The following is a 21720-nucleotide window of genomic DNA, read 5'->3' as shown; positions in this document are numbered from 1 at the left end:
GGCTCTGCCCAGGTAACAACCTTACCTATTCTAAATAATGACTTAGGTAAGATTAGTATATTATCCTTCTGTTCTGACATTATCATGTAGGAGCGCCCCTTTCATTTTCCACATGTCCAATTCTCCCTTTTGTCTCCACTCAGTAACTGTTATCTACACATTCTGTTATCTTTGCTCGTCCTGGCTCCCTTTTAAAACTTATCCTCTCTGCTCTCCAACCTTCAAGGTCTCTGCAGTGCAGGGGAGGGCTCTTCTGTCTGCCTTTTCCCCTTATCTGTCTGTAGCTCGTTTTCTCATGTTTCCAAATTTGAACTAAATGTCTCACTGTTTGGCTTTATCTAAACTCATGGATTTTTTTTTTTTAGAAAAACATGTCTATGGTGGCACTTTCTAAAGTCCTTATATAGGTTAATTAAACCCCACTATAATTAATTTACCTTAAAAAATAAAAACAAAAACAAACCGTATTACCCATGACCACAAATTAAATATTCAAATGGCACCCCCTATATACAGGTGTTAAAACCAAACACAAATATCTCAATTTCTTCCCTGCCCTGTTTGCTCAAAATATGTCCCAAATACTTAACATGAGTCTACCATAAATAAAACTTATCCTAGCTAAATTTTCACACCACGTTCATCAGAGAAAATATAATGACACTATAATGTAAATTTCACTGCATTTTTGTATTAAATTACCTTAATATCAGTATTACAAATTACCCTAGATTCTCCATCCAAATGGCTTTCCAATGAGGCTGATCAGACCACAAAGGAAAGTTACAATGGAGGTCATAAGTCATACCACCTTCCCTGTGTTTGATTAACAATTTCAAACCAGTTGTAACTTTAGTTAACGTCAACCTGCTCCGCCACAGGAGTGCCATCTGATGCACTGTCCAGCTAGACCAGTCAGGACCAGTCTCTGCCACTAAATTCTTCCACGTCCATTTATTATACCCCCCTTCTGTCATGTACCACACTGATCTAGACCAACTGATTGCATGAGTACCATAACCGCCACCTGGGCTTCCAATAACACCCCAGGTAAGTATAACAGTGGTAGTAGCGTTAGGCGGGATACACAGAGTAGCTGACCTAATCAATTCTGCAGTACACTCAAAGTCATTATTCTGAACTTGACGTTTAGACAGAACATGCGTATCCGAGAATATTGAAGCATTGGTGATGTTTAGCTGGGTAGTCTGTTCCTGGTCAGTGATTATACGCTGGGCTGCCCATATCATTACTCCCAATGTCAAAACAACATTGACTATAATTAGGACAAACAATGGGCCAGAACAACCCAGTCTTTCCCATGGTCTCCTAGCCCTTCTAGCCCATGGTGCTACTCTAGTGTCCCTATCATCTGAGGATGGGAGTCTCCTCCACATGATCAGACGGGAGGGATGTCAGAATTTGAATTCGAATTGGATGTGAGTAAATCACTTCTTACTTCAGCCAGAGTTCTGGCAGGGGTTGGGGCTGGTGTACAATGTGTCAGGTGGTGCCAAGGTGCGCCTAATTTACCTTTGACCTGGACTGAGTGTGAAGTAACCTCCTTCACTTCGTACGGTCCAGTCCACCTGGGATCAGCCCACTTTCTCTTGTGGACCTTGATCCTTACCCAGTCCCCAACTTTTACCCTTGGTTGTTCCGGGACGTCAGTCAGCTCCCCCTCTGCGACACGGTGTATCTGTTTGGAGAGAGCTGCAGACAATTCCGTCAATTTCTTCACATAGTCAGACATCCCTATCTGGTGCACATCAAGAGGGGGCATATGACCTCCCTCTCTTGGTGGCCCTGGCATTACTCTACCTGTCATTATTTCATGGGGTGAAAGATGTGTCCCTGCACCTGGTGAGGACCTCATGGCCATCAGTGCCAGGGGCAGGGCTTCCACCCAGGTCAATTTGGTCCCTGCACACACTTTAGCTATCTTAGCTTTCAGATTTTGATTACAGCGTTCCACAAGGCCCTGCGATTGCGGCCTATACACAGAGCCAAACTTGTGTGTAATGCCAAACCTCTCCTCCACCTGTCTTAGGTGCTGATTTGACGTGTTTTTTTTTAGAAATATTTTGTACACTCTTTGGATATACTTAGCCCGTCACTGGCTCGTGCCAGTGATGTATTCTTAGGAGACACTATTACTCGTACTCTGTCTTAACTCAGAGCCTCTCCGTCATATATCCAGAATTTTAAACAATAATGTTTTAATGATTAAACACGAGCCACCAATTCAGGAAATGATTATCAACATAAACTATGTTTTAACAATTTGGATAATAGATTTTTTTTTTTTTTTTTTGAATTTAGGAAATACTTTGCTCACAATAATTTTAAATAATGGTAATAATATCAGGGACTTGTGAAACGCCGTTTACATTTAGTCTATAGTCAACACACAAATATTATTACATGGACATAGTTTTAAACACAATTGTTCAATTAGAACATCTTATTCTATGACATCACACATTAGTACATTTATCACATTCATTCTGGCCACAACACAAAGCGGACTTTTCAGTCCAACATATCTTAATCATACATTAATCTATTGTAGACACCTCACCGGACACTACCAGCTATTGGATTTTAACCTCACCGGACACTACCGGCTATTGGTTCTATCTAAAACACTAATTGGATTTATCTTTTGCAGATGAATGATCGAATCATACTCAGATGTTAATGATAAAACTGATCACGCCCTTTTTCAGACGCCCGAACGAATATCACTTATACATAGAATATAATCCTGGTCACATCAATACTCAATAATAGACCACCTTACCAGACACAGCTGGACCGGTCACTAGCCGGACTATCGGTGAAAATCTATCCTAGACTATATTATTTATTCCTTACTGGTGTCTGCCACCAGACCGTTCACAGCCGGACTATCAGAATATTCTATTAATATTAGGTCTACTACTAAATATCCCTTACCGGTGTCTGCCACCGGACCGTTCTCATGCCGGACTATCAGAATATTCTAACTACTACTCATCCCTTACCGGTGTCTGCCACCGGACCGTTCTCATGCCGGACTATCGGGATATTCTAATTACCACATATGTTTACTTCACTGTCAATTTCAAGTCCATTATTTATATAAAATTTACACAAAAATTCTTACCCACACTCGGTACTACTGATCGTAATTTGGTATGACTATTCGACAATATGCAAAGTTTGATAAAACAGGTTTTGCTTACCTTATTTTGTGGTCGACCAGAGATCAGTTTCCCGAGTTGAGCAGAATTGTTGTCCACCCCCGAATGGTTTTCACCTGTCCTCCGGGAACCGTCCTTTCACCAACTCGCCCCCTCACACCCACATCAACCACTCTGGACTGGGTCGTTAGTAAACCATCCCTCTGCTACCAAGTTTCTGTTGATAATGGGATATGTAGGAGGGTGAGCCGGTCAAGGATCGATTCAGACAAGGTGGTCTATTGTATGACAAGTGACAGTTTAATTATGAGTAAAGATATCTGGTACAACGTATACGGGCCATTTCATTCGGTTCTTAAGGAACCAGCAGAAAAGAAGCCCCGATAACAGAGTGCATGTATGTTATATACAGTACAGAAAGTAGGTTGAGTCTAGAAGTTCTGGTCTTCTGGTTGGTCCTGTTGGGCCGTCCGTCATCCCTCTGAGTCTTGTCGTGCCGTTCCTTGTCACACAATGTTCAGCTAAGAAGGAGATTAGGTGTGTGCGCTGGTTTCTGCAAGTCAAGGCTGTCTCTTCCTCCCAATGTGTGGGTGTATGTCTTATCTGTGTGTCCTCGGCAGTTAGTGTGTGTAATGTGTGTGTGCTGTGTGTGTGGGTGTGGGAGCTATCCTGTATGGGACCTAACATGTTTTACTGTGAAAATACGTTGTCTCAGTTATAGCAATGTAATAGCAGTAGGCTGGTCACCTGCATAAGAAATAGCACTTCCTTACACTAGCTGTGGTTTTTATCCTTTCAATGCAAGGGAATAAGCCATTTCCGAAGTAGATACACGGCGCCATAGCGAGTGTTACCGAAAGCGTAATTCAATTGCGAGTTGGTATCAAATCGTACTACTTGCGCCTGCTGCACAGCCAGCTAACAGTAGCTAGCAGTTACTCAGCTTGGCCTATTCTGTTCTGACTGCAGTGGCTAACCAGGTAGCCACTTAACTTCCCTCCGCCCATTTTTCCGGAATGCATTGTTTTTTTTTGTTTTTTTTAACCTGGGTTCTCGTGGTTTAGCTAACGAACCAATTGACAGCTACCACTTGCCAGCTAGTTTTAACCGAGTTGACACGGATTCTAACCCAGTTCTCTCCTCGGTCGGATATTGATTTAAGTAAATATGTCTCAGCGGACTTTACTTGTGGTTTTTGTGACTGCTGTCTACATATGGAATTGTCAGCCAACGAATGGAGAAAATACAGAAAGTAAGTAGCTAGTTATAATCTTCTCACCCTACTCATCTGTTTCACATGTGTTCACTTGCATAATTGTACCTAATTTAACAGTGTCACTGTTAAATTAGGTGTCACTTTTGGAAGGCTCTGCTTTGATATCAATATCCGCTATGATGACAGCAAGGCCAGCCTTTTCGTTAAATACGCTAGATTTAAACGGACAAAGGTCTATTTTATTGACTTTTTGGTTAGTAAAAAAATTACTTAACCACCTAAACTGATCAAAATGCCTTTGCAACCTGCAATTGTTCATGTCTATCCCATAAATGTGCTTGGCTATCAAATAGGTGCGTACAATGTACATCACATTGATTAGGGGGTAGGGCTCAAAATTAGACACTGGTTCTGGTGTTATACTTTGTATTCCATATAGTACACAGAACGCTTTATTTCATGAGGCTTACAATCGCTGAGATCTTATTTTCACGTGATCAGAAAAGGTACAAAAAAAATTGTGGACAGGATAAACCCTTGTCAAAAAGGCACAAAATCACCTGTATGGATTCTTAATTTCAACAAGTTTTGTCCAATGTCTTAAGATGGAGTGATCATATTGTTCTGACATTTATGAAATGTATATGTAATACTATGACAATTAGGCTCTTAATATGCACATTAGGCAGGATAATTACAGTCATTTGAGGCCAATTGTCATATTATTAACAAATATACATGCTTTATGCATAACTTTAAGTTATGTTTGTAACCAATTGAAAACATTTTTTGAAATGAGAATAAAAAATATATACGGCTTTATGCAAATTAGATGCATATTTATTACCTTTATTTAACTAGGCAAGTCAGTTAATTAAGAACAAATTCTTATGTTCAATGACGGCCTAGGAACAGTGGGTTAACTGCCTGTTCAGAACGACAGCTCGGGGATTTGAACTTGCAACCTTCCGGTTAATAGTCCAACGCTCTAACCACTAGGCTACCCTGCCACCCCATAATAATATGCTAAGTAGTCGATACAGAATAAAACAAATACAGTATGTTAAACCCATTAATTTAAAGTCAGGTGGTCCTATTGTTAACATATATATTGAGATATTATGCACTCCTGGGAGTCTACACTGAAGAGTAAGGTGGCGCCCACACACTTGAGTGCGCACACACAAACAAACACACACCAGGGGTGGTAACAGAGTAATTGGGGTGACATGATCATGAACAAAAAGTAGGGTAACTATTTACTAGTTAGTAAGTTAGGTTGTATCACAGTTGTATTCAGTAGCCCCTCTGAATAGGACTAGAGTGCACACAAACACTTCTCAGCATCCCTACACACTCATAAAGCACCAACACACACACACACAGCCTAACGCAGACTTACACTTCTCAGCACTCACACCAACACACATACGCCACACATTCACTCAGTACTAGTCATTATTACAGGACTTGTACATGTATTAGCCATCTACATTACTGTGTGATTCACTAGATTGACTGTTGTGTTGCAAATACCAGTAAATTAGTTAACAAAATGACAGATTAAAAGAGGGTACTTAATGTCAAACCAGACACTCTGAAATCACAGCAGGTTTATCACAGGACTGGATCAAATTGGATTAAACAAATTAGCATATTTCAAATTAATGGTAAAGGAACCGGATGCACATGTACAACAGTAAGTGAGTAAACAAAGAGAGAGATTAAAATAGTTAGTTTGGCCTTAAAGTTATGTCAGACCAACCACTTTCATTGCAGGTTTTTTACGACACTGATTTGAATGCGATTGGATAAACCAAATGAGTTTAAATGAATGGTAAGGATAAAGGATGGACATGGTACAAAACAACCTAGCTTCTGTTGTCCTCCCAACAAAGACGGAGATTAAAAGAAGGCAATTTACACTCACCGGCCAGTTAATTAGGTACACCCATCTAGTACTGTATCGGGACCCCCTTTGCCTCCAGAACAGCCTGACTTCTTTGGGGCATATATTTTACAAGTTGGAAACATTCCACAGGGAGGTTGGTTCTGACGCGATGGCATCACGCAGTTGCTGCAGATTGGATGGCAGTACACCACCGCCACCATTCTGTACCTTTGACATCAGTCAGGATGGGTCCATGTACTCATGGCTTGCAGCAAATCCTGACTCTGCCATCAGCATGACTCAAAAGGAACCGGGATTCCTTGGAAAAGGCCATGTTTTTCCACTCCTTAATTGTCTAGTGTTAGTAATCGTGTGCCAACTGGAACCGCTTCTCCTTGTTTTTAGCTGATAGGAGTGGAACCCAGAACAGTGGTCGTCTGCTGCAATAGCCTGACGAGGATTGACGAGATGCCATTCTGCACACCACTGTTGTGCTGTTATTTGTCTTATTTGTGGCCCCAGTGGATGAGCCTATGCCCTCCCATGCCCAGTCATGTGAAATCCATAGATTAGGGCCTAATTTATTGTTTCAATTGACTGATTTCCTTATGAACTCTTAACTCAGTAAAATCTTTGAAATTGTTCCATGTTGCATTTATACATTTTTTCATTGTAAGTTGTTACGTCCAAGCAGGAATGCATGATTCATTAGCTTCCCAGATAAATTAGCTTCCCTGAGATGGTTTCTGACAGTTTGTGCCGAAATTCTTTGGTTGTGCATCGTTTCATCAGCTGTCCAATGATCCCGCAAGTGAAGAACCCGGAGGTGTTGGGCTGGCGCGGTTACACGTGGTCTATAGTTGTTAGGCCGGTTGTACGTACGCCAAATTCTCTAAAACAGCGTTGTAGGCGGCTTATGGTAGAGAAATTAACATAGACTTCTCTGGAAACAGCTCTGGTGGACATTCCTGCAGTCAGGATGCCAACTGCACGCTTCCTGAACTTGAGATATCTGTGGCATTGTGTTGTGTGACACAACTGCACATTTTAGAGTGGCCTTTTATTGTCCCCAGCACAAGTTGCACCTGTGTAATGATCATGCTGTTTAATCAGCTTATTGATATGCCACACCTATCAGGTGGATGGATTATCTTGGCAAAGGAGTGATGCTCACGAAGAGGGATGCAATAAAATGTAAATGTAAAAAATGTATGCACAACATTTGAGAGAAAAAAGCTTTTTTGTGCATATGGAACATTTCTGGGATATTTTATTTGAGCGCATGGGACCAACACTTTTTACATGCTGCGTTTTATATTTTTGTTGAGTGTAGTTTTTGTTGAGTGTAGTACTTAAATTACAGCCTCCAGCCCCATGCCAAATAAGAGTAGAGTTGTCAGTTGTGATAACAGAGCTTACCTCCGTATTGGAATAAAATGTGGGAAGAAACCAATGACCCCTAGTAGAATAGTGCTTACAGCCAATGACAGTGCTCAATACTGGAATGTGGGTAATAACAGCCAATGATGGCGCTCTATATTATAATGTGGGTAACACCCAGATATGTGGTTGCTGAACCAACTGTCTGCAGAGAGGCATGGGTTTCGTCAAACCAAGACACTGTAGATACATAACCACATATTTTGATGTGAAATTGTTTCTTCTCAATCCAGACTATTTTAGTCTATTTTTATTCTAGGCCTTGGTCTCTTTGCCCTAAAACTGGTTTTGCAATGAAGGTTATATTAAATATTACACAATTCACTTACTCTGAACTATGCATAGCATACTGTATACTATATTTCATGAAATAATCTAACAAATTGTATTTAACCCTTAATCAATGTTGGTCACTTCTTACTTCTACCCCCTCCTTTTTCGAACATTCTGTTAAAAATCGCGCAACTTTTCAGCGTCCTGCTACTCATGCCAGGAATATAGTATATGCATATGATTAGTATGTGTGGATAGAAAACACTCAGACGTTTCTAAAACTGGTTAAATCACGGCTGTGACTATAACAGATCGTGTGTTTCATTGAAAAACGCAAGAAAAACTGCTCTCTGAAAGCTAAAAATAATTTCCATAAGTCACTTCCATGGGTTGTTAAAAGAGGACAAAATTTAATATCGACCTGCATGCAATTCATACAAATTCCACACGATGTCGCCATTGTCGTCATTTTCAATTGAATTTATTGTTGGAAAATCCATCTATCTGGCTTCCGTTTCTTCCAGTCTTCACCCGGATGTTGTTAATGTGGACATTGGCAGCCATTGATTTGCAAACGAGGAGCTATTGAATATACATCGCCCTGTAATCATTTTGATAGATTATAAACGTTTACTAATACCTAAAGTTGGATTACAAAAGGATTTCGAAGTGTTTTGTGAAAGTTTATCGTCGACTTTTTTAATTTTAAAAAATTACGCAGCGTTTAAAAACTATGTTTTTTTCTGAATGACACAGCTTCCATACAAAGCTATTTTGGGTATATATGGACCGATTTAAACGAAAAAAAGACCCAAAAGTGATGTTTATGGGGCATATAGGAGTGCCAAGAAAGAAGCTCGTCAAAGGTAATGAATGTTTTATATTTTATTTCTGCGTTTTGTGCTGCGTCGGATAAGCAGAGTCTTTGTTTACGTCGCATTCAGGCATTTTCAGGTGGTGCATGCTATCAGATAATAGCTTCTCATGCTTTCGCCGAAAAGCATTTTAAAAATCTGACTTGTTGGCTAGGTTCACAACGAGTGTAGCTTTAATTCAATACCCTGCTTGTGAATTTTGATCAAGGTTTGAGTTTGAACGAGTACATTTAGCATTTAGCGTAGCGCATTTGCATTTCCAGGTGTCTACTTGAGACATCTGCGTCTCAAGTATAGTCAAGAAGTTAAGAATAATTTGCAATAATAAATAATTCCCATTTGCAGAAATAATGAGCTGACTAAGATATCATCAATATTCTTATTAATTAGGCTACATATAGCATCTTAATCAGACTTATGTGGCTATTGCTTGGGTTCACTGTCTACACTAATTTTATTCACATTCGATACAACTCAATAATTGCCCTTGAGGGGATAAGTACAAAAGTTGTATTGAATTGAAATAAAGATATGTATAAGTGAGGTAGGGCCCGTGTTCTTAATGAACTTAGTAGCAAGCAAAATAAACAATAGCCTACTGCGGTTTATTTCTTGAAATATAAAAAGCTCAACTCTTGGAGATATGATGCAATACAAAGCCGAACTGATCATGAAATTAATGTGAAATACATTTTTTTTCTCCCTTTTTTCTTCCCAAGAGGTAAAAAATAACACTTCATTTAATGAAGTCCATAGACTTTAGACACACACCAAAAAAATATGCAGACCAATAAATGTCTTGACAGAATATTTTCGTTACCAGAATCCCATCACTAATCAGTTTGTCTCCTCCCCTCCACTTCTCTCTCCTCTCTTCCATTCCCGTCTCCTGCTCCCCTGAAGTATCCCCTGGAATCTGCTCCAGTAAGGACATCCGGAACAACGTGACCAACCTGCGCTCCCTGGAGAACTGCACAGTGATCGAGGGCCACCTGAAAATCATCCTCATGTTCAAGACCAAGCCTGAGGACTTCAGGGGCCTAAGTTACCCCAAACTGACCGTGGTCACAGACTTCATCCTCCTGTTCAGGGTCTACGGCATGGAGAGCCTCAAAGACCTCTTCCCTAATCTCACTGTGATCCGAGGTAACAACCTGTTCTTCAACTATGCTCTGGTCTTCTTTGAAATGCTGCAGCTCAGGGATATCGGCCTCCATAGCCTGATGAATATCACTAGAGGAGCGGTGAGAATCGAGAAGAACCCAAACCTCTGCTACCTCTCCACCCTGGACTGGTCCAAGATCCTGGACACGGTGGAGGACAACTACATCGTAGTCAATAAAAATGACCGGGAGTGCGGGGACGTGTGTCCTGGGGCGGCCAAGGGGAAGACCACCTGTCAGCAGACCACCATCAACGGCCTCTTCAACGAACGCTGCTGGACGCACAAGCATTGCCAGAGAAGTAAGTCACTGGGTTCTTATTTAGTTCATCCTTTATTTAATCAGGACGTCCCAATGATGTCAGAAGACCTCTTTTACAAGGGAGACCTTTGGTTCTTAGTCATTTCTTTGTACGATGGAAGGAGTGTTTGTATTTAAATGCAAGAATTAGTGCCAAGTGCTGCTTGAATGCAGAGGGGGGAGGGTGTTGTGTTGTTGTTTCTTTACGTTTCTGTCTTGTTCCGGTATACTGGGGTGATGTCGGCTTAAATGTGTCAACATATTTGAGGTGTTGGCAGCTGCAAAGGTTATTAACAGTATATGCGCCCATTTTCGGGATGTACTGTGCTACAGACACGCCCCCTTTATGAAAGTCACATCTGGCACTGAAGGAGTCACGGTCATGGTGCGTTTAAATAATATAGAAGTGGGAATTTACCACATATGGCTGGGAAACATCTACTGGAGCAGCTCTCCAACTGGTAATTACTAATGAGAAACTCCTCTGGAGCACCCGCTTCATCCACATGGTGACCTTTGATGTCACCTACTAAGGAAATGGCCTTTTAAACAGCATTTTCAGCAGTTAAATGCAAGAACAAAACTATTTTTATAAAAAGCAATCTATTTGTGTTTTTGTTTTTTAACTATAACTTATTACAATCATGATAGCTGTACTTAATTTATGATTGACGCAGCTTGTTGGCCATTAGCCAATCAGCGTTACTCAACGAGTACAAATCACATGAATGCATCCAACTGGTAAATTCCCACCTCACATGGTTACAAATGCAGCATCAGACTGGAAACTTGAGAGGCCCAACCTAACAATCCTGTCACAACAGACAATGCTAGGAACACTGTGAATGCTGAACATTGTGAATAGCATTTCATTTTACTGCTGTACTGAACCCAAAACTGCAATACCTACCAAACCGTGTGTTTGGTGAACCGTTACTAACTATGGCTGAGTAAAGTAGGCTGAGTTCAGGTTGTATGTCAACTTTTACCATGCTCCTGAGCCCTGGGTTTGATTGCAATGCAGCCGAACATACACACTGTCTGTGTGATTGTTCTGCTAGACCTGAGAGTGTTGTCTCAGCCCCGTCACACATGACATGTAGAGAGACGCGGGCGCCTCTCTACACACACACACACACACACACAGGTGATGTCACTACTTCTCTAGCCCTATTCCCTCTAGTCCCTCACTCTATTCCCTCTACATTGCATTGGGCTCTGGTCAAAAGTACTATATAGGGAGTGATCCACCGCTTAGAATTGTACTCTCGCTCACTCTCCCTTGCTCTCGCGCTCAATCGCCCTCCCGCCCTCGCTCAATCACCCACCCGCCCTCGCTCACTAGCCCTCACCCACCCGCCCTCGCTCACTAGCCCTCGCCCACCCGCCCTCGCTCACTAGCCCTCACCCACCCAAACACGGCTTGTAACAAAAATAAATAGGCTTTTAAACTAAACACGGCTTGTAACAAAAATAAATAGGCTTTTTAAACTAAACACGGCTTGTAACAAAAATAAATAGGCTTTAACGAAACACGGCTTGTAACAAAAATAAATAGGCTTTAATGAAACACGGCTTGTAACAAAAATAAATAGGCTTTAACGAAACACGGCTTGTAACAAAAATAAATAGGCTTTTAAACTAAACACGGCTTGTAACAAAAATAAATAGGCTTTAACGAAACACGTCTTGTAACAAAAATACATAGGCTTTAACGAAACACGGCTTGTAACAAAAATAAATAGGCTTTAACGAAACACGGCTTGTAACAAAAATAAATAGGCTTTTAAACTAAACACGGCTTGTAACAAAAATAAATAGGCTTTTAAACTAAACACGGCTTGTAACAAAAATAAATAGGCTTTAACGAAACACGGCTTGTAACAAAAATAAATAGGCTTTAACGAAACACGGCTTGTAACAAAAAGAAATAGGCTTTAACGAAACACGGCTTGTAACAAAAATAAATAGGCTTTTAAACTAAACACGGCTTGTAACAAAAATAAATAGGCTTTTAAACTAAACACGGCTTGTAACAAAAATAAATAGGCTTTTAAACTAAACACGGCTTGTAACAAAAATAAATAGGCTTTTAAACTAAACACGGCTTGTAACAAAAATAAATAGGCTTTAACGAAACACGTCTTGTAACAAAAATAAATAGGCTTTAACGAAACACGGCTTGTAACAAAAATAAATAGGCTTTTAAACTAAACACGGCTTGTAACAAAAATAAATAGGCTTTAACGAAACACGGCTTGTAACAAAAATAAATAGGCTTTTAAACTAAACACGGCTTGTAACAAAAATAAATAGGCTTTAACGAAACACGGCTTGTAACAAAAATACATAGGCTTTAACGAAACACGGCTTGTAACAAAAATAAATAGGCTTTAACGAAACACGGCTTGTAACAAATAAATAGGCTTTTAAACTAAACACGGCTTGTAACAAAAAAATAAAAAGGCTTTTAAACTAAACACGGCTTGTAACAAAAATAAATAGACTTTAATGAAACACGGCTTGTAACAAAAATAAATAGGCTTTTTAAACTAAACACGGCTTGTAACAAATAAATAGGCTTTTAAACTAAACACGGCTTGTAACAAAAATAAATAGGCTTTAACGAAACACGGCTTGTAACAAAAATAAATAGGCTTTTAAACTAAACACGGCTTGTAACAAAAATAAATAGGCTTTTAAACTAAACACGGCTTGTAACAAAATAAATAGGCTTTAACGAAACACGGCTTGTAACAAAAATAAATAGGCTTTAACGAAACACGGCTTGTAACAAAAATAAATAGGCTTTAACGAAACACGGCTTGTAACAAAAATAAATAGGCTTTAACGAAACACGGCTTGTAACAAAAATAAATAGGCTTTTAAACTAAACACGGCTTGTAACAAATAAATAGGCTTTTAAACTAAACACGGCTTGTAACAAAAATAAATAGGCTTTTAAACTAAACACGGCTTGTAACAAAAATAAATAGGCTTTAATGAAACACGGCTTGTAACAAAAATAAATAGGCTTTTTAAACTAAACACGGCTTGTAACAAATAAATAGGCTTTTAAACTAAACACGGCTTGTAACAAAAATAAATAGGCTTTAACGAAACACGGCTTGTAACAAAAATAAATAGGCTTTTAAACTAAACACGGCTTGTAACAAAAATAAATAGGCTTTAACGAAACACGGCTTGTAACAAAAATAAATAGGCTTTAACGAAACACGGCTTGTAACAAAAATAAATAGGCTTTAACGAAACACGGCTTGTAACAAAAATAAATAGGCTTTAACGAAACACGGCTTGTAACAAAAATAAATAGGCTTTAACGAAACACGGCTTGTAACAAAAATAAATAGGCTTTTAAACTAAACACGGCTTGTAACAAAAATAAATAGGCTTTTAAACTAAACACGGCTTGTAACAAAAATTAATAGGCTTTTAAACTAAACACGGCTTGTAACAAAAATAAATAGGCTTTAACGAAACACGGCTTGTAATACAAATAAATAGGCTTTAACGAAACACGGCTTGTAACAAAAATTAATAGGCTTTTAAACTAAACACGGCTTGTAACAAAAATAAATAGGCTTTAACGAAACACGGCTTGTAATACAAATAAATAGGCTTTAACGAAACACGGCTTGTAACAAAATAAATAGGCTTGTAACAAAAATAAATAGGCTTTTAAACTAAACACGGCTTGTAACAAAAATAAATAGGCTTTAACGAAACACGGCTTGTAACAAAAATAAATAGGCTTTAACGAAACACGGCTTGGGAGTAGTTGGTCCCCTTGCTCTGTCGATGTGTACCTGGTTCGAGCCCAGGTAGGGGCGAGGAGAGGGACGGAAGCTATACTGTTACACTGGCAATACTAAAGTGAGTATAAGAACATCCAATAGTCAAAGGTTAATGAAATACAAATGGTATAGAGAGAAATAGTCCTATAATTCCTATATAAACTACAACCTAAAACCTCTTACCTGTGAATATTGAAGACTCAAGTTAAAAGGAACCACCAGCTTTCATATGTTCTGAGCAAGGAATTTAAACGTTAGCTTTTTTTATTGCTCTTTTACTTTCTTCTCCAACACTTTGTTTTTGCATTGTTTAAACCAAATTGAACATGTTTCATTATTTATTTGAGGCTAAATTGATTTTATTGATGTAGTATATTAAGTTAAAATAAGTGTTCATTCAGTATTGTTGTAATTGTCATTATTACAAATACATTAAAAAAATTGTCTGATTAATCGGTATCGTCTTTTTTTGGTCCTCCAAAAATCGGTATCGGTATCGCCGTTGAAAAATCATAATCGGTCGACCTCTACGGTCACTTTTGACACTGTTCAGAACAGGTGAATGTTGATCCACCTCTCTCTCACTCTCTCTGTCTCAAGCAATCTCTTTCGCTCTTTTTCTATCTCAATCTCTTTCTCAATCAATCTCTCACTTTCTCATCAATCTCTCCTTTCTGTCTGTAGGCTGGTAAAACAGGACAGCATCTTTATTCTTCTTTATTATTTTATTTATTCTTTATTCTTATCTAACCTTTATTCTGGTCATTTTATTCTGGCTGAATAATTGCTCATTGTTTGCTGTCCCATGAATCTATATCTGAGGCTTTGTCTCTGTTGTTTGGGAATGGGGAGTAAGAGGTGTGTGTGTGTGTGTGTGTGTGCGTGCGTGCGTGCGGAGAGGCACTAAACTGCGAGAGGCTGGTAAGGGAGGGACTAAGGAGGGACATGGGATGGTACAAGTGGTTAAAGTGCAGTAGACAAAGATGTGTAGGAGAGTAGCAGTTGTGAATGGAACATCAACATCAATTGTGTGTGTGTGTGTGCGTGTCACCGACTGACCTATGTGCTTGAGACGCGCTAGTCATCAACCAGACCACATCAGTTTTACAGCTCTTTCTCGCTCTCTCTTTCTTCGGGGGAAAAACAGATTTGATTTTCAAATCTCAAAATCTTTTTCAGTCGATCGGAAGATCACCATTTTTAGGCTGTCAGACTCTCCTCATCTCATCTTTTCTCTATCTGATGCTTCTGCAATCATTTAGCAGCTAAATACCCACCTTGTCATGGTAGAGTGTTAATGACCAAGCGACCAGTACGCCACCACCACATTCCCTAGGTCTACATTTCAAATGGCAGGCTATTCTCTTTATAGTGCGCTACCTTTGACCCTACATGGTGTACTTCTTTTGACCAGGGCCCCTAGAGCACTGTTCAAAAGTAGTGCACTATATAGGGAATGGGGTGCCGTTTGGAGGACACACCACATTGTCTTATGTGTTCTTAATTGACGCAGAAAGCCTGAATGAGGCTTCTCATGTTGCTATAGGGCTCTGGTCTAAAGTAGTGCACTATATAGGGAATAGGGTGCCATTTGGGATGTGGGCCCTGGTCTAAAGTAGTGCACTATATAGGGAATAGGGTGCCATTTGGGATGTGGCATTCCTTCAGCATTCCTCCCAGCCTGCATCATGTGATCAGATCCACAACACTCAGTAACATGAACCCAGATATCTGTGTGTGTGTCTGGTTGCAGGCTCTCTTTGGGCAGATTTTCTCTTTAACCCTGGGATTCAAACTGTCAACCCTCCGGTTACTGCCTCTCTAACCGCAAGGATAGTGCTGCCTGTCTGCCTGTTCTTTCCATATGCCCATTGATAAACTGTAACTGTTGTTGTGATTTCACACAGCGGCCCTGTGGCTTGAGTTGGGACCACATTCACAGGCTGCGTCTGAAATGGTATCCTATTCACTATATAGTACACACTACTTTTGACCAGGACCCATAAGGTTATGGTAAAAAAGTTGTGCAATGTATAGAGTGCCATTTTGGACGCAGCCACACACAGCATTACTAAAGGACCCAGAATCAGAGAGAACTAAAGTCAGACTGGCAGCTCTTTTCACTGCTCCATAGTGGGCAGGGCTAAGCAGAGAGGAGCCCCATACCCTTTTCACAGTACTCAGTCAAACCAAGCTGAGCTGTACTACTTGGCCTGGTTACGCTTAAATATTGCGACAAGGAGAAAAAAAGGTTAATTAATGTTTGCAAAACAATGTCCATACATGCTAGAACACTACAGTGCAAGAAGATATGTGATAATATGCTAACCATAATGCATTTTTTTTTCTGATTTCACATCTGATTGCCACCTAAACTCTCAAGTCTGCTTTTATTTAAAACCTCTTGGAACCCGGATCCGGGATAATTGTCATCAAATAGCATAGCGCAACGGTCAAATAATCTTACTAGAAAATATTCATATTCATGAAATCACAAGTGAAATATAGCGAAACACAGCTTAGCCTTTTGTTAATCACCCTGTCGTCTCAGATTTTGAAATTATGCTTTACAGCGAAAACAATACAAGTGTTTGTGTAAGTTTATCGATATACTAACAAAACATTATGTACACCTAGCGGTAACTTGGTCAAGAAAATCAGAAAAGCAATCAAATGAATCGTTTAGCGCAAAAATCACACTGAGAGCCAACAACTGACCACTTACGCAATGTGGACGTTTTCATTCTTCAAAATAAAGGCCTGAAACTATGTCTAAAGGCTGTAGACATTTTAGGGAAGACACAGAAAAAGGAATCTGGTTGATATCCCTTTCAATGGGCAATAGGGATGCATAGAAAGACAGGGGTTTCAAAATAAGAGTCACTTCCTGATTGGACTTTTCTCAGGATTTCGCCAGCAATATCAGTTCTGTTATACTCACAGACAATATTTTTTGGGGGAAACTTTTGAGTGTTTTCTATCCTAAGCTGTCAATTATATGCATATTCTGGCATCTGGTTATGAGAAATAGGCAGTTTACTTTGGGAACACTATTTTTCCCAAAATAAAAATAGTGCCCCATAGCTCCTTTCTAGTGCAGCGGAACCCCTCGACAACATTCCGCTGAAAAGGCAGATTCAAAAAATATTTTGGGGAAATATTTAACTTTCACACATCAACTAGTCCAATACAGCAAATGAAAGATAAACATCTTGTTAATCTACCCATTGTGTCCGATTTAAAAAATCCTTTACAGCGAAAGCACAACATAGCCAAGTCAAAAAAACACAGCCATTTTTCCAGCCAAAGATAGGAGTCACAAAAAGCAGAAATATAGATAGAATTAATCACTAACCTTTGATGATCTTCATCAGATGACACTCATAGGACTTCATGTTACATGATACATGCATGTTTTGTTCTATAAAGTTCATATATTATAAAAAATAAATAAAAATTACAGGCCTCTCATCTTTTTAAGTGGGAGAACTTTCACAATTGGTGGCTGACTAAATACTTTTTTGCCCCATTGTATGTGAAAATGGCATGTTTCAATGCTTTGTAGTAAAAAAGATCAATGAAGATAAGTATTTCCAATGTGTTTTCCATGACAACATGTGGAGCCTCAAATATAATTCGAATTTATAACGAGGTCAAAAACAAACATTTAGCAGTTAGCTAGTCAAGTTGTTGTATTTTGAGGTTCAAAATAAAAGCAAAGAGATTTTGTGGTTGGAATTGCAGTATGTATTTAGTTTGACTGTTTAGACGTGACCTAACAACTTTTGACAGACTGGTTTCGACTGGACAAACAAACAGTTGCTTAGCAACCGGATACAAACTTTTGTGAGTTAGAATATTTGGATAATCTTTATGATTGGTGGATAGCTGTGGGTTATCGAATCAGGATCCACTCCTCTGTTCTCCACAAGGTCATTAATGATAAATGTTCATATTTGTAGATGACAGAAAGGCCAGTTACTTTGACATTGACAAGGAGTGGAATGTTAGCTAAAGAGACTGGTACTCTGGCTAGAATGTCTCTGCTCTAACCGAGAAGTTTGGTCTTGACATCTAGCCACTTAGCTAGGAAGTTAGCAAACCAAATACAAAGCTTGCACACATTTGTTTACATCTGTTAGTGAGCATTTCTCATTTGCAAAGAATAATCCATCTACCCGGTGTGGCTTATCAAGAAGCTGATTAAACAGCATGATCATTACACAGGTGCACCTTGTGCTGGGGAAAATAAAAGGCCACCTTAAAATGGGCAGTTGTCACACAACACAATCCCACAAATTTCTCAAGTTTTGAGGGAGTGTGCAATTGGCATGCTGACTGCAGGAATGTCCACCAGAGCTGTGGCCAGATAATTGAATGTTTATTTCTTTACCATAAGCCGCCTTCAATGTCGTTTTAGAAAATTTGGCAGTATGTCCAACCGGCCTCACAACCACAGACCAAGTATATGGCTTTGTGGGGCGAGTGGTTTGCTGATGTCAATGTTGAGAGCAGTGCCACATAGTGGTGGTGGGTTTAGGGTATGGGCAGGCGTAAGCTATAGACAACGAACACAATTGCATTTTAGGGATGGCAATTTGAATGCACAGAGATTCCATGACAAGACTCATTCCATTAATCCACCGCAATGTTTCAGCATGATAATGCACGGCCCCATGTCGCAAGGATCTGTACACAATTCCTAAAAGCTGAAAATGTCCCAGTTCTTCCATGGCCTTCATCCTCACCAGACATGTCACTCATTGAGCATGTTTGGGATGCTCTGACGTGTATGACAGCGTGTTCCAGTTTCCAACAATATCCAGCAATTTCACACAGCCATTGAAGTGGACATTCCACAGGCCACAATCAACAGCCTGAACAACTAACTCTATGACTATCTGTGACCAACAGATGCATATCTGCATTCCCAGACATGTGAAATCCTTATATTAGGGCTGTAAGTAATTAAGTAATTAATTAACTTAGTACATTTTTGGAAACTGATGCATTTATATTTTGGTTCTGGTTCCTTTATTTGACACATCTTCGATAGTTATAAGCAGTGGCTTGTCCGAAATGGCACCCTATTCACTATATAGTGCACTATTGGGCCCATAGGGCTCTGGCCAAAAGTATTGCATTATACAGGGAATAGGGTGTCATTTTGGACACAGCCTGTGTCTCTCCTCATGACAATTCCGCACTGCCACACTGACAAGAGATGGAGTGGGTCAGTTTTTGTATGCTCGCATCAAAGTGAAGTGTCTGAGAGCTCATTTGAATGGCTAGCTTCCCCAACCAGACAACACATTGGTTAAAGCTGAGGGTGGATCTGCGACTTCTGCTTCTGCTTCTACTACAGAGTGGAGTCTACTCCCTTTACTGGATCAGGAGTCTGTTTGCTGTGTGTAGGCCTGCAGTCTGTTAGAGGGAGCGGCAGTGTGTGTGTGGATTTTTATTTGGATGGGAGGGGTCGTCTATGTTGCAGCTGAGTTGAGAGACTGGAGAGGAAAGGGGGGGACAGAGGGAACACCCAAAATTCAGAGAAAATACGTCAAGATGATTTTATTGTCGATGTAAGCTTCTCATTCAGAAATGTGTGTATCTAAATCTGTCTGGATTTGAACAGAGGAAACATTTGATACAGTTCTATTATCTGACCCTACTTTTACACAGATAAAGCGTGCACTTGTGCTGGTAAAAGATTTTATCACTCAGTCACTTATTTTTCTCATTTCTGTTTTGCTCTGCTTTTTCGTAGAGCTATATCTTTAGGTGTGTAAGTGTGTGTGTGCGCAGTTTGCTTGTTCAGTCTGTTATTCGTGCACACAGACTCCAACAGTCCTTGTGGCCTGACCTGAGCCCCTCGTTAGGCTGCTGGTCAATCTTAATCTGTCTTGATAGGACTATATGGGATGAGCTAATCTGGTGGACAGGCAGTCAGCAAGGTGTTTACCTCTCTGCCAACTGGCTCTGCACCTCAGCAATGGCACTGAACTTTACTGTGTACATGTGTGTGAGCACTCAACCAGTTTATTCTTGGCAGCTTGGCACTAGATGAAGCGTGCGTGCGTGCGCGTGTGTGCGTGCGCATGTGTGTGTGTGTGTGTGTGTGTGTGTGTGTGTGTGTGTGTATAGCTAGTTCACATTGTTAGAAAGGGGCCAAGGCATCAGTTGCATTCAGTGTCTTCACAGCAAACCTGGTTCTGAGTGTACAAAACATTTGGAACAACTTCTTCATGTTGAGTCCCTTTTGTCCACAGAACAGGCTCTACAAAGTCTCAAGTGTTCCACAGGGACTCCCATGTTGACTCCAATGCTTCCCATAGTTGTGTCAAGTTGGCTGGATGTATTCTGGGTGGTGGACCATTCTTGTTTCTAGAAGCTGGAAACTGTTGAGCGTGAAAAACCGGTGACACACTCAAACCGGTGCGCCTGGCACCTACTACCATACTCTGTTCAAAGGCACTTCAATCTTTTGTCTTGCCCATTCACCCTCTGAATGGCACACATACACAATCCATGTCTCAATTGTCTCAAGGCTTAAAAATCCTCCTTTAACATCTCCTCCCCTTCATCTACACTGATTTGAAGTGGATTTAACAAGTGACATCAATAAGGTATCATAGCTTTCACCAGGATTCACCTAGTCAGGCTGTCATGGAAAGAGCATGTTTTGTACACTCATATATATCAAATTCTGAGTGAGAAAATTAAATGCGCAAATATCATACCCCTCAAATGTTAACCTTCTCTGTATATTCATGGTAAGATCCACATTGGTAACATCCACAATGCAAAAGTGTTTAGAAACATATTCTATTCTTATTTACAATAAAAGTGACTCCAAAATGACACACTACATTATTTACCATTCATTTCTATTGGGCACAAAATGAGCAGAAAAATAACCAAAACAAACAGCATCCAACAAATGTGTGGAGTCACAAATTGATAAAAAAATACAAATTGATATAGTCATTGCATGCTATGAATATGGATCTAAACTTTTTACTACTTTAATACTCATACAAGTGAATATGTCCCAATACTTTTGGTCCCCTAAAATGGAGGGATTAAAAAAAAGTGATGTAATTTCTAAACGGTTCACCCAATATGGATGAAGATACCCTCAAATTAAAGCTGCGTCTGCACTTTAACCTCATAGTCATTGTATCATTTCAAGTCCAAAGTGCTGGAGGACAGAGCCAAAACAACAACAACAAAATTCACTGTCCCAATACTTTTGCAGTATATCGCTCAGCCCTAGGTGGAAACATTCTGAAACCGAGTGAAACGGATATTACTCTTTCTCTCTATGTAAATCACTAACCTCCCCCCCTGCTGCACTCCCACAGTGTGCCCCCCCAGCTGTAAGCACCGGGCCTGTACCAAGGACAACCAGTGTTGCCATGAGTCAGGTCTGGGGGGCTGCTCTGAGCCCCAAAACAGCAGCAGCTGTGTATCCTGCAAGAACCTCCAGCACCAGGTACCGTATGGAGGAGTTCAACACACTTGAGTAACATTTGTCATTCTTCAAGAATTCAAATTCTTGATGG

The 21720-nt window shown here is 40.0% G+C and overlaps 1 protein-coding gene across 1 annotated transcript in view; it reads left to right on the top strand.

The window, feature by feature from the left end:
- The first annotated feature begins 4352 nt into the window (after window positions 1-4352).
- LOC139389556 (insulin receptor-like) overlaps window positions 4353-21720 on the top strand; it is a 54644-nt gene continuing 37276 nt past the window's right edge. The window contains exons 1-3 of the mRNA XM_071136373.1: window positions 4353-4437; window positions 9784-10344; window positions 21520-21650. Coding sequence (XP_070992474.1) covers window positions 4353-4437; window positions 9784-10344; window positions 21520-21650 — 777 coding nt within the window. The remainder of the gene's footprint in view (window positions 4438-9783; window positions 10345-21519; window positions 21651-21720) is intronic.

Source organism: Oncorhynchus clarkii, chromosome 30 (assembly GCF_045791955.1).
Source record: "Oncorhynchus clarkii lewisi isolate Uvic-CL-2024 chromosome 30, UVic_Ocla_1.0, whole genome shotgun sequence".
Taxonomy (NCBI): domain Eukaryota; kingdom Metazoa; phylum Chordata; class Actinopteri; order Salmoniformes; family Salmonidae; genus Oncorhynchus; species Oncorhynchus clarkii.
Note: the sequence above shows the minus strand (reverse complement) of the source record. Positions and strands in the feature narration are given on the sequence as shown.